The sequence below is a fragment of the Cyprinodon tularosa genome, unplaced genomic scaffold, assembly GCF_016077235.1.
Source record: "Cyprinodon tularosa strain WSP-4 unplaced genomic scaffold, ASM1607723v1 ctg121, whole genome shotgun sequence".
Classification (NCBI taxonomy): Eukaryota; Metazoa; Chordata; class Actinopteri; order Cyprinodontiformes; family Cyprinodontidae; genus Cyprinodon; species Cyprinodon tularosa.
The window spans coordinates 1,793,828-1,807,395 of record NW_024038015.1 but is presented as its reverse complement, the minus strand read 5'-3'; the positions used below and the strand labels follow the sequence as shown (position 1 = coordinate 1,807,395).

The following is a 13,568-nucleotide window of genomic DNA, read 5'->3' as shown; positions in this document are numbered from 1 at the left end:
CTGTCAAGGGCGTACCCTGCCGCTTTCCCATTGACTGGTACAGGATACAAAACCTGAGGTTGTGGCGCATGATTTTGGGCTGCGAGGCACCAGCACCCATTGTGACCCCAGCTGGGATAAGCGTAACGGAAAATCGATGAGCTAACCATTTAGCATCTTGCTAACCAGTTAGCAACTTAGTGATAACTGGTTAGCAAAATACTTCCGACAAACCGGCCACAAACAAAATTGCTTGCGAACCTTCCTCCACAACAATCCCGCCCCCCTGTTAAAATGGTAATTATATTGCAAGCAATAAATTACCTATTAAGATTTTAGTTATATTTTGTAAATCCATTTCTGTTAAGCTTGTAGAACAGCTCTCAAATAAAAAAAAACATAAAACAAAGTTATAATCTACTATTTTACCATGTGGAAATATAATACCTCTGTAAAGCAAAAATCTAAAGGATATAAATTTGCATATTTTAAATATTAGAAACTAAATAACCCAACATTTTTCTTGTACCCTTATATTGTCATTTAAATAGCTTAGCTGGTCCACATTAAGGTTCAATGGCTTCATATACACCATGTCCTTGGATGTTCTCTCTTCAGCATTGCAATAACTCAATTAAATTAACTAATTTGACACTACTGCCATTGTTTGAGGTACACAAACTCAAAACAGAGGCAATGAACCCCTGGCACCAACTACTTATTTGGCAAAACAACACAAGCACCAATATTAAGCTCTGACAGTGACCTGGGCCATTGTGTGGCCTGGCCTGAGATCTGTATTAATGGAGAACTATGTAAGTCTGAAAAAAGAGCAAAGATCTGAAATGGGAAATGGAGGTTTCAATGCCTTGTATCCTCTTTACTTCCATATGAACTTTACTTGGCACTGGGGTGATTCAGAAACCAATGTGACTCTTGTGGCTACCATGAGCCCTTTTAAGAAAGGCTGCCTGTTTTAGCAAGTTGACTTGGCAAACCACTGGGAGGCTTTTTATGTGGCTCCTTGTTTGATAAAAGTTTTTTTAGATCTACTTAGAGGCTTTTTATAGTGCTTTTCTGGTTGGTGAATGAAATATAAGAATTCCCTGGGAAAGACGGGGAGGAGGACACCAAAACAAATGGAGGTGTTGTAAGGCTGTAGGCGACAGGCGCTTACTGCATTCTGAAAGAATCCAGTACCTTCAGGGTCATGTTGCCCATGAAAATCATTTATCAAATAAGTGACAGCCAAACAGGGCTTAGGTTTACACAGATATTAATTTGTTGACAGAATTCATAATCTCAGTTGCTCTTAGGTGAGCCAATAGTGAAAAACTGTGTAATAGGACAAGTGGAAAATACCATAATGATATGTGATTCATGACAAGCAAAGGAAAAAACCCATAGCATAGACTACCAGCATATTTTTTGTTAAGCAAAGATAACTTTAAAAAAAAAACTCAACTAAAAAGATGTTACTGGATGACCTTTCTTAACACTCGTGTACTCCTGTAACCCTTTGGGCATTTTGTCTCACCATGAGTACCCCCCGTCAGTTAAAAGTATTGATGGTTGTACAAAAGTGTAACATCCAATAATTTAATCTTTCAATTTGATCATTTAATTTTTATAATTTTATGTTTTCCATCTCAAATAGAAATAAAAAAAAACAAATATATTGCCTAGAATTCAGTAAGGAATCGAAATAAATAAAAAATGAAATCATATTATAAACTTGAATTTATAAACTGGAGCTCCTCTGAGCATTTGAAATTGATGAATTGGGAACAAATTACAGAACAAAAATTAAAGTCAGACTGAATTAATTAGTTTTGCTCCGTTTTCCCTCAAGACACCTGAGCTGCTTTGATGAGCTCCGATAGCTCAGGGTAAAAAACAGCTGATACCAGGCTGTTCTGTACATCCAGTCTGTTCCTCTGCTTGGTTTTTATGTTTGTCACAACTCAAGATAAACTCAAACATATAAAAACATGCTTTTTTTATTGATAAAAGCTTGTTAAATGTTTCAATTGGGTCTTCACCAAGCAAAACAGACACCAGCCCCATTTTATTTTACTACCTAAGAAATAAAATATTTTCATTTACCCCTTGCAATGCACTCGAGGACCACTAGGGGTACGCGTACTGCTGGCTGGGAAACACTGCTCAAGTAGACCACTTTCTTTGCAGTGAAATACATTAGTATGTTCTTTTCATGCCTTTTTGAAATCAATTATAAGAGTTAATTAGCTCCTTCCATTCTTGGGTTGCAGTTATGTGATACACTCATTTCCGCCTAATGTCAACTAAAAATGGCTGCCGAAGTGCCAAGAAAATGCGACTCTTCTTCCAAAATTTTTTTTGCTTTAGATTCAAATTTTCAGAATCGATACATGGAAAAAGTCAAATTGCATGATGGATTAGATCCTTATGAGTTATCCAACAATGATTTGACTTACGAGTTGGCAAAATACCTGCCAGTTCAGTTCCCCGATATCTCTAACAATTAAGTGTTACAAACGAGCTTTTGCACAGCTAAACAAATGAAGGCTTGGAAAAGCATGGATGCCTACAACTTTTTCATCTGTGGATGGGTTAAAAATGTCAGAGTTATGGTCCTGAAAGACAAATCTTGCATTATAGAGTCGTGTAAGTAACGATTATTATATGAACTTCTACTACATATATTTTCAAATACTTTGAATGCATCTTCGAATCACTGCTCATGAAAATTATAGGCTCTTCATATGTACATTAAAAACAAAGTCAATTAATAACCCTTAAAAAAAGTGATTGCAAAAAACTATGGCATTATTTTGACTCGGCTCCCTTCAAAGTCAGAGAAATGATATTAAGTCATTTTTCTGTCTTTTTGTGAAAACCTTAGTGCGAGGCCCCTTTTTAATATCTTCACAAGGAACCTATCCTTTATCGGTCTTTTGATTTGATCTGTTAGAAAAGCCTTAAACAACACACGCAAGTGATGATTGAACACTCCCTAAACACGCGGCTCTAGTCAACAACTCACTCGGCAGACCACCACTTCATGAGATGCATAAGTAATCAGGCGGAAGTGACGTCAATTGAAAGGCAAGAATTAGGTTTGCTTGTTTTCTTGAACAAATGAAGGTCATTCATGAAAAAAAATAAAGAAGCGGTGATAAAGAAATTAAGTTTGAAGCCATGGACTGAACAATATGAGAGAGATAATCACCTGGTTCAGAAGTTTGTTCAGGATATTGTAGTGTGCTTTCTTGGCAGTTTTTCTGAGGTTTTTATATGGATATTGCAATTATCGACCGAAATAAAGAAATATATCATGGCATAAGTTTTGGTCATATCATCAAGACATACAGTGTAGATATTAGACTGAACTGCTTTTAGTATTGCTAAAAGTTACATTTAACTTGTCCAATTTCTAGTAAGAGAAACAGAAAAGCTTTCATAGGGTGTCCTAATTTCTGAATGTGATTGTGTAAACAGAGCTACACATACACAGATCAAGTGCACTTACGACTTCAAAGTACATAGTGTCATAGTGGCTTAGTGGTGCAAAAGAAACTGGAGAGTTGTGCTCAGCACAGATGAAAGTCAAAAGAAAGCCGCTCCTCATTGTTGGTTTACCCTTTGTAAGGTACGGTTGAGATATGCGCACTCTCTACTTTAACCCTCCCATCTGGAGAGACAATAGATGTGCAGAAGTTTCTTAACACTACGTATCAAGATCATAATAGACATTGTTTGGAGGTAAGCCATCGAGGAACCTGAGACACCAGGCATACAAGAGACAGTTGAGATGATTGGGGGGGGGGGGGGGGGGGGGGGGGGGCAGGGTGTGAATAATTACATTTTTGGTTCAGTAATTGGGTGTGATAATCTTACAGCATGACACCAATTTAAGGGTCATAAAATTTTTACATAAAGACAGTTCAGTAAAGCTGGTTACACTCATACGGAGGGTGTGTACAGCTTTTAGACAATAAGTATTCAAAACTTTTTGGCCTAAACAATAAACTGGTTTCTAACAGTGAGATTAAGTGGAACATTTATGAAGGGCAACTGTCATTGTTTGAGGCATTGCGTTCAACTCAGCTGCCCTCAAGCCACTGCCAGGTGAGACACAAGAGGTGTGTGTGGGTGGGGTGAGGGGGTGGGGGGTGGACCTGGAAATTTGATGATGTTCTAGAGCCGAGAGGAAATACTTACCAAGCACAAAAAGCTTAAGAACAATCAAAGATGAAACAAATGCTTCCCTTGCACAGACAAAAGCAGAATTGAAAGAAATCAAAAACAGCCCAGGTGTTTCAAAAAAGAAATATTTTGTTTTAGATATGAAGCTTTTGGGAGGCCAGACAAAATAGAGACCAAGGTGGCACAGAGAAAACGGTAGAAAATAACAAAAGGGTAAGAAAATTAGATATAAAAGAAAAATAAATGAGAGGTAATATTTAACTTTAAGCGGTCATTTTGAAAAGTAATAAAGCTTTGATCTGATATTTGGTTTTGCAGTTTTGACAATAACCCTCGTTGCGCTTCCTTTAATAGGAGCCTCATACAGATGTTCTTCCAATCTTGTAGATTAAACCACAAACATTTTTTTGAGGATGCAAATAATGATGGTTTTGCTAATTCATCTGTAGATTGTTTCGAGAATAGATTATTTCTTCAGATAAAGGGTTTTCCTAAAGACCTTTTTTTTTCAGAATTTGAACTAGGTGGAGCTAAAACCATGCCACTTGAGGAGTTTTGAATGGAGCATATTTGCAGATAGGGAAGGTTTTTCATATATATGCTTGGACAGTTTGTTGACAATTTCACATCATCAGCAGACAATTATTTAAATAGTCCAATAATCACTGTGAATTATTTTTTATAATTGATTAATTACGATTCACTCTCATAACATTTCCAGACAGAATTTCATCTTTTCATACCTAAAACTGTTTAAAAAACAGTATTGTTTCACAATGCATGATGCTGCCACTGGCATGTTCAATTTTTTTGCTCAACTGACCAAAACATTGCAAACTCCTGCAAACTGATGTATTTTCTCTGTCTACACAACACACTACAGTAACCCAACTCAAGTGCTAAATCCTAATAAAATACACTCACCGGCCACTTTATTAGGTACACCTGTCCAACTGCTCGTTATCACATGGCGGCAACTCAGTGCATTTAGGCATGTAGACATGGTCAAGACAATCTCCTGCAGTTCAAACCGAGCATCAGTATGGGGAAGAAAGGTGATTTGAGTGACTTTGAACGTGGCATGATTGTTGGTGCCAGAAGGGCTGGTCTGAGTATTTCAGAAACTGCTGATCTACTGGGATTTTCACGCACAACCATCTCTAGGGTTTACAGAGAATGGTCCGAAAAAGAAAAAACATCCAGTGAGCGGCAGTTCTGTGGGCGGAAATGCCTTGTTGATGCCAGAGAAGAATGGCCAGACTGGTTCTAGCTGATAGAAGGGCATGACATGAGTTCACTGTACTCAAATGGCCTCCACAGTCACCAGATCTCAATCCAATAGAGCATCCACCATGGGATGTGGTGGAACAGGAGATTCGCATCATGGATGTGCAGCCGACAAATCTGTGGCAACTGTGTGATGCCATCATGTCAATATGGACCAAACCCCCTGAGGAATGCTTCCAGCACCTTGTTGAATCTATGCCACGAAGAATTGAGGCAGTTCTGAAGGCAAAAGGGGGTCCAACCCGTTACTAGCATGGGGTACCTAATAAAGTGGCCGGTGAGTGTATATTAATCTCTCCTTTCCCCCCTTTTTTGAATTAAATGGCACAGTGATTTAGATTTAAAGCTATTTTTTGAATATGCACCTATTTTAGTGGTTCATTTATTAATTTCATTATGCATTCTTAATCATGGCATAATTGGTCTTCCGTAAACTTTACAACTTATCTGTTTGCGTTTTCTCTTAGACCTTATGAAGCTTCTTAGCAAACCTCTAAGGGATCGCACTACAGTGAACTAATTTCTTTGTTTAGAGCAACTGGATTTAATTTCCAGCTATCAAAATGAAGAGAATACAAATTCTAATCACAATTTATAAAATTTGTTAAGAAACAAATTTAAACACGTGTTTCTCAAACCCTTTCTCTATCAAATTTTGTGTTTATTTAACTACATAAATTCTGTATAAATTACAGTAAAAGTGTGCGCTTGAGATGTGGCAAAATGTTTGGAAGTTCAAGGAATATGACCAAGTGTGCACCAAGATATATAGTTAAGGTACGCTGATACTAAATATGTTTTGATCACATCCAACTGAAACTGAAGCCACCAAATAACATTTTATTTTTTCCTACACTGTTACACTGATGCTTCTCCTGCTACACAATTTGATTCAGGAACTGTAGCTCCTGGGTGTCATTAATATAAAGATCGCCTTATAATACCAACATGCTTTATGACACCATCATCACCGGCTCTCATGAACAGCTGCTCAGTTCAATAGTTTACTCACGCTTACACGCCTACAACTGCTTTCACTGCCTTCTTGACTCACTCATCAATAAACTAGGAGTGGGAGTGATATTTAGTTTGTGTCATTGTCTCACAACGTGGGACCTCGTACTACATGTTTGAATAAATACAGAAAAACAACATTTCGAGCACACAGTGAGGCTCCAGTTCCGTATCAATCAGCTGCGTACCTCTAACAGGCATCAAAGACTGCAAAGAAAAATAACATTACACACCCTTTTAAAACACACACGCACCCACCACTTACCCACTTTTGTGCATGTGTACACAGAGACGCACACCATTCTCACGAGCAGACTCGCCCACACTGACAAAAGTGCATGCACACACACACATATACACAATTACATAAGCACCCTAGGAGTTTGGCAGAGAAAAGGCAAAAATCAGAGTGGGAGGCCAAGCACCTGGATGAACAGATTATGGTCTAAACCCCACCAGAGACACATAGATGATCTGCTGAAAACTTTAATTTTTCTCCTTAGCATGGGTTCTGGGCCTCTCTTCGCCTGAGGAGAATACAAACCTCAGTAACCTCGGCCAACAGACGCACTCAAAAATCTACTCACTAGTACCTGGGATGATTAGTAAGGGCATGCATAAAGGTTTTACCATAGAATATACCCTGTTGCATTCCCTCAAACTAAAACTTTATGTGCACCTAAGCACTGTTACATACATTGGACTTTTTAGTGGGTTCATCAAGAGGACACAACAATGCAAACCCAGGAAGTAGTCGAGTGGAGTGGCATTCTTAATACTCAGTTAGACATGGCATTTAAAGTATAACCAAAAACATATTTTCATTTGCTTTTAGGTATTTATACTGTCTCTTGTTAGTGACTGGTGTTCTGTGTCTTGCTGTCAACAACTTCTTCTGAACTTCAACTACATAACTAAACAAAAGTTCTTTAAACATCACCTCCTACATCATTCCTCTTGGAAGCCTTTCATAAGCCATCACTGGGACTGTTCCAGTCAAATATTTAAGATTTCAATTGTATTAGCGTGTGATAGGAGCTTTTCTGTTTTCTATTCCTGAAGTGTTCATGCCATCTGGTGGCCAGAAAACTCAATTTCACATTTTCATGAAAGAAGTATTTTTTTAGTCTAATTTTTTGACACATTTTCTAGCACATTTTAAATATTTCCTCAAACCAAGAGACCTTACATAATGTAACATGATGGATTATTCTTCAGTCATTGCGATCTGATGTACTGGAGTCAGTCTAAACCCTAATACATAGATGTAAGAAACAAAGATTTATTTTTTTTAATTTTTTTTAACTCAAACTTTATTTTATGCTGTATACAAAATAATTTATTTCAGAAAAACTTTACTCAGTCAATGTTGCACTTATATAGCCCAAATTGTTCAATTAGAAGACATTTAATTGATTAGGGTTTTTCAAAAAATAGCATGGAAGAAGCATTGTATTTAATATTCTGGAACAGCAGCGTCACTCTTCACAGCACAGCAAGTTTAACATGGGTGTGAATGCAAAAGGGACTGTTCCAAAATCCCTAACTCCTGAGCATGAATGAAATTTACAGCTGTTTACACAGACAAGCCAAAATTCCTTCAGGGAAAAGGTTTTTACAGTCAGAGGAGATTGCGCTCTCTTGACACAACAACAACACCATGTTTTTTTTTCCTCACAATGTTTACATTTGATTTAACAAATTGGAAATGTCATAAGAGCTGTTCAAAATAAAATTTTGTTTTGTGTACCAGGTGCATACAAAATGACACTAACATTTCTAAAGTCTAAAGTAAGTAAGTTTTAAAACCATCCGTCAAAGATGGTGGTGGCAGAGCAATACAGGAAGTTGGTTTTACTACCAAGGAATATCCTGGATGGATAAACTTGGGTTCATTTTGGTGTTTTAGCAAAGGATCTAAAAAAAAAAAAAAAACACAGCAAAATTGGCTTATAATTGGTTTATAACTGATAGATTAATCTAAAATTAAGCCTTGGCTCTTACTTGCACCCCTTTGAAAATGTATAGACTTTGCTTAAAAGTCAAGTGCCAGAAAACGCACCACTTTAAACGCGCTCCATCATTTTTGATTCGAAGAGTAGTTAGGAGGAAATAATGGCTTCCAGAATTTGCATTTCTGTGACTAGCTAAAGGGCATTTTCGTAAATATCAATGGGAATGTAGGCATAGATTTGACCCTGTGGGAATGAAAAGAAAATACCGTATTTTCACGACTATAAGGCGCACTTAAACGTCTTTTTTTTCCCTCAAAATGTGCGGTGCGCCCTATGGTGCGGTGTGCCTTATGTGTGTTGTAACTGCGACTTTTGAGACCACCTCATTGAGGACATGATGAAAGAGTGGCTGAATGTAAGGAGACCAGGTGTTTTTTTTCCACTTATCACCATCGCTGTTAATATGTAACTCCATGCGTGCCCATCTCACAGCTGATGTGAAAAACATGGGGAAACAAATTAAGGCTGTGCTCGCTGTTCAACCACTCGACATCGGTGTGAACCGGACCCAGCAGGTGCAGCAGAAGCAGCGAGTTTACATGCAAAGTCAATGGTTGACGCGCGTATAGGCGCAGCAAAAGGTCCCGCAGCGCGTTTTGAGCTGCAGGTGCAGCACGTCGGGAGCGTTTAAGCATCTGACGCACCGCCAACGCGCTGCTGCTGCTCGAGATGGAAAAATTGAAGTTTTGCTGCTGGACGCGCCGCATCAACCAATCAGAGAAGCTGATCTGGGAGCTGACAGCGAGACAGACACAGCGCTCTGATGACATATGATATTAAATGAAAAGGGCTGGATAGATGAGAAGATGATGAAAGGCAGGTGTATGTGAGGAGACCAGGTGCTTTTTTCCACGCATCACCATCGCTGCGTGCCCATCTCACAGCCGATGTGAAAAAAAGGTGAATCAAATGAACGCTGTGCTTGCTGTTATCCCGGGGGTCTGACAAAGGAACTTCAACCGCTCGACATCGGTGTGAAGCGGCCGTTCAAAGTAAGGCTGCGAGCGGCGTGGGAGCGATGGATGACAGACTGAGACCACAGTTTCAGGATAAGTGGAAGGCAGCGCCGGGCAAGTTACGCCACCGTTTGCGGATGGATTGTTGATCCTTGGACTAATGTGTCTGCTGGCTCTGTGGTTCAAGCTTTCGCAAAAGCCGGCATTATTTCTGAGGAGCCGCGCTGCACGGAAAGTGACTGACAGCGAAGAATGGGAAACTGGCATGTCTGATTTAGCGCAGCTGTTTTATTCAGAAACAGAGGATGATGACTTTGATGGGTTTGATTAATACTTTGTAATAAATACATGAATAAAGCACAATCATACTCAGTTTTGCTCCCGCTGTATTTTTCTCCCTGAAAACTTAATTCAACAGCAGCCCCGGCGCGTCTCCTCCTCTTCATCGCGGTGGCTGGCAGGTGTTTTTTCATCTAAATAATCTAAATCTTGCAGCTATATTTGCTGTGATCAGTGGGAATAAAGTAGTTTTAATATGTTTTTAAGTGAGAAAGTCCACCTGAAAACTTAATTGCAGTCAGTTCATCCAGATTATCTATTTCTGTCGGAGGCGCTCAGACCCCCACATACCAGCGGTGCACCGACAGCAGAAATCCCTTCAACAGCAGCCTCACCGCGTCGGCTGGCAGGTGTTTTTCATCTAAATAATTTTAGCTGCAGGCACCAGGATACCGGTAATAAAAGCGAACATAGTCTGTCGGCAGGTTTCAGGATTTTAAGTTAATTTAGGAGTAATCACAGCGCTGTGTCATGTGCGATGTGTCTGTCTCATGGCCAGCTGCCAGGTTTGATTAATACTTTGTAATAAATACATGAATAAAGCACAGTCATACTCAGTTTTGGGCCCGCTGTATTTTTAAATACGCAGTAGAGCTATTTAAAGGTAGTAGAGGACATGTACCTGTATATAAAAAACGCGCCCTATAGTCCGGTGCGCCTTATGTGTGTGTTAAATACAGAAATGGGACACATAACTGAGACTGCGCCTTTTAGTACGGTGCGCCTTATGGTCGTGAAAATACGGTACACAAAATATTTATACTTGTGCCTCTAAAACTTTGCTATTTATTTTTCGTATCTTGATTCAACACTGAGAAAATAGTCAAAACACATAATTAAAAGCTCCCTATTAATATGACAGCTATGCCAATGACAGTTTCAGATTGGGATTTACAGGTCTGTGTCTTTGGCGCATGGAAAACTACAACATACATCTCCCCATCCCCCCTGATACTAACCCATAGGTTGACTATTCACTTAGACACTCAGGATCAAATTACCATCTGTCCATCGTCTTCTTAAAATAAATAGTGTTTAAGATCACCATAAAGCATTCATCTAGCAAGAGAAACCTAGAACCTAAAGAAAGGTAAAAATCTTAAGACTGCAAATCATCCCCTCAGCTCTTTGTCCCCCAAACCCTCCTGTACAAATCACTTCTGTTACACGTGTGTAAAGCATTCTAAAACCATAAACACAAAATTCTTTCTCAGCATCTTTCCTATGGTGCCTTACATATTTAGAGGGTATATTGTTGAAATGGCAGATGCCTGCTGTTTAGTTTTGACAAACTATTTTGACAAACTATCAGCTGATACAGATACCTGGTTATATTGCTCAGCACTAACTAACGTCGCAACGTACTAACGTCTTTTTTGCTCTCTTTCCTATTTGTGTTACCTACAATCTGTGACCTTTAGCATTCTGGATATTCTGATATGTCTTCAAAGTTACCATCTGTTGCATTGAGCATTTTGTCAGACTGGTTAAATATTATATTTGCTTGAGAAATGCATATTTAGCCATATTAGCCAATACTGACGGAAATCTTACAGTCTTTTGTGATATGAATATTGCACACACTACAGTTATGATTACAATAAATCATCGGTATATATATTTCAAATGCTTAGAACATAACTATAGCAAAACATGATGTCACCCTGTTGTAATCACATACCATCATCATAATAATTAATAACAAATCATAAGGGGGGTTCTAATAGAGTATATATTTGTTTTAGATATGCTTTTGCTTACTTCTTATTATTCAAAAATTGTCAGTGAAAAATTACAGAAATATGAAAGATAAGAATACTAAATGTATCTGGCAAAAAAAAAAAAATAATTATCAAATTATTATATTTCAGATCAGTACACACACCCCGAATCTTGCACATTCAAAGTACAAACTTACATTCTAGGTCTGCTCGTATTTATTCAACATATGGTGGTGTGCGATATGGTAAAACAGATCATTGGATCTCTGTTTTTCAAAGAACCAACTTATTTCAATTCACTGCTTGGTAACATAGTAACAAAATGCAAATATGTTATGTCAAAATTTCTCACTGCGACAGAACAGTCTGTTTTTTTTAAAAGCCACTATATATCTCAGTATATACTTAGAAGCAAAAACTTACTCCATTGGTACACGAAATTGGACAGTGTCAGGAGGTTGCTCTTTCCCCGGCCTTACGAGGGTCAGAAACCAGTTGGGTCTGAAGATCCTAAGTTGAGGGTTCCCCAGCTGGTAGAGAGGGTGTCTGAGAGGAGACAAGAAGGTGAGCACTATAATCTTTATATTTCATAGTATCTGAGAGGATGGGTACTAGAACCCTTCTTTATTTATTGATCTTGTTTTAGAAAGAAAAAAAAACAAAGAAAAGCTAAAAATTAGCACCACTCCAATCTCAACCCTGTCACAGGTTGCCAGAACATTTTTTAGCAGCTCTGGTTATAAATCAATAAAATTACATGTAAAAGAGCCATATTTGAACAATAAGCTTTCCCTAATAAAAGGCAACTTGTCTAGAGAACTGTATTTGAATCCACTTCAATATTGGTATCGGTCAACACTTAAAAGTTGCAATATAGGTATTGTACTGGAAAGGAAAAAGTTGTATCAAGAATCCCCTACCTTAATAAACTTAAATTAGATTTACAGCTTTCTTAACATTTTTGTAATAGGAAGATATGCATAATTGTAATTCAACATTTCTATAAGGTGAGTTTCTTTCAAAAATTGTCTACATTACCCCAAAAGTCACTGCTGCTTACTGTAAGACATGATTGGGCTGATAGTATTTGTTTTTTAGCCTTTATAGAAAGTTATTAGACATAAATTCAACTTCTGTCGTTTGTAAAAGCTCAACACAGACATACAGGGCTTTAAAATATGGATCATTCAGCTGAAACTCACAATTTTAAAAGTAAAAAAGATAATAATTATATTTGCAAAGCGTACAATTAGACACACCTGTCAGCTTACAAGACCCGGATGTCGTGTAACGTGTTTTAAAACTGCAGTTAGCAGTAGCTACAGTTACCTGCTAACAGAAGAGACAAATGTTTTTAGCTTAGCTAGCTAATGCTAACTGCATTCTCTCTTTGAATGGGTCATGCCAGTTTTTAGTAAGAAGTCAACAGTTTGAAACGTTTATTCCATATAACACCAACACAAGAAATGCACAGCCCAAAGCAACAATGGGACATACAAAACAAGGAAGGGGGACAGTGTTTATACCAACCTTTAGCTGGGGTGAGTTAAGTCCCCAAACTATTAAAAATGGTAACTATTAGCACTGTGAGTGAAGCTTTAAAACACTCGTTTAAAAACTAAACATGAATACTTACAACAATCTTGTCACTGGCATTACTGTACCGGTAAGCAAGGACACATTAGATGCTGTAAATTTTCCGTTGCAGTTCTTCAAGGTTGAAATACACACGTGCAGAGAAGTGCTTCCGGGTAAACATTGCTACGTAGGAGTGATGAAAATTCCGTGCATTTTTAGAGATCCAAATGCTGTGGCTCAATCCCAAAAATGACTGAACAGTTTTGTCGACACTATCTGAACCATTCATTTTATATACTTTAGAAGGTGAAAATAAGGCTCTTGAACATTTAGGAAATTGTCTTATAGTGGTGTTTTTTTTTTCTTGCACAGAAGTAGGTATTTTAAAACAAAGCCCACTTTTTGCCATTGGCAAAATGACTGATTCATATTATGATTCTCTGAGACTGACTAAATCCAAACCTGCTGTCAAATTATCATCCTTGTTG

General features: G+C 38.1%; 1 protein-coding gene across 1 annotated transcript in view; it reads right to left on the bottom strand.

The window, feature by feature from the left end:
* mrpl23 (mitochondrial ribosomal protein L23) overlaps positions 1-13,271 on the bottom strand; it is a 72,627-nt gene extending 59,356 nt beyond the window's left edge. Inside the window, exons 1-2 of the mRNA XM_038275726.1 lie at positions 13,139-13,271; positions 11,926-12,048 (exon numbers count right to left, since the gene is read on the bottom strand). Coding sequence (XP_038131654.1) covers positions 11,926-12,048; positions 13,139-13,158 — 143 coding nt within the window. The 5' untranslated portion in view covers positions 13,159-13,271. The remainder of the gene's footprint in view (positions 1-11,925; positions 12,049-13,138) is intronic.
* Between the last annotated feature and the right edge of the window lie 297 nt (positions 13,272-13,568).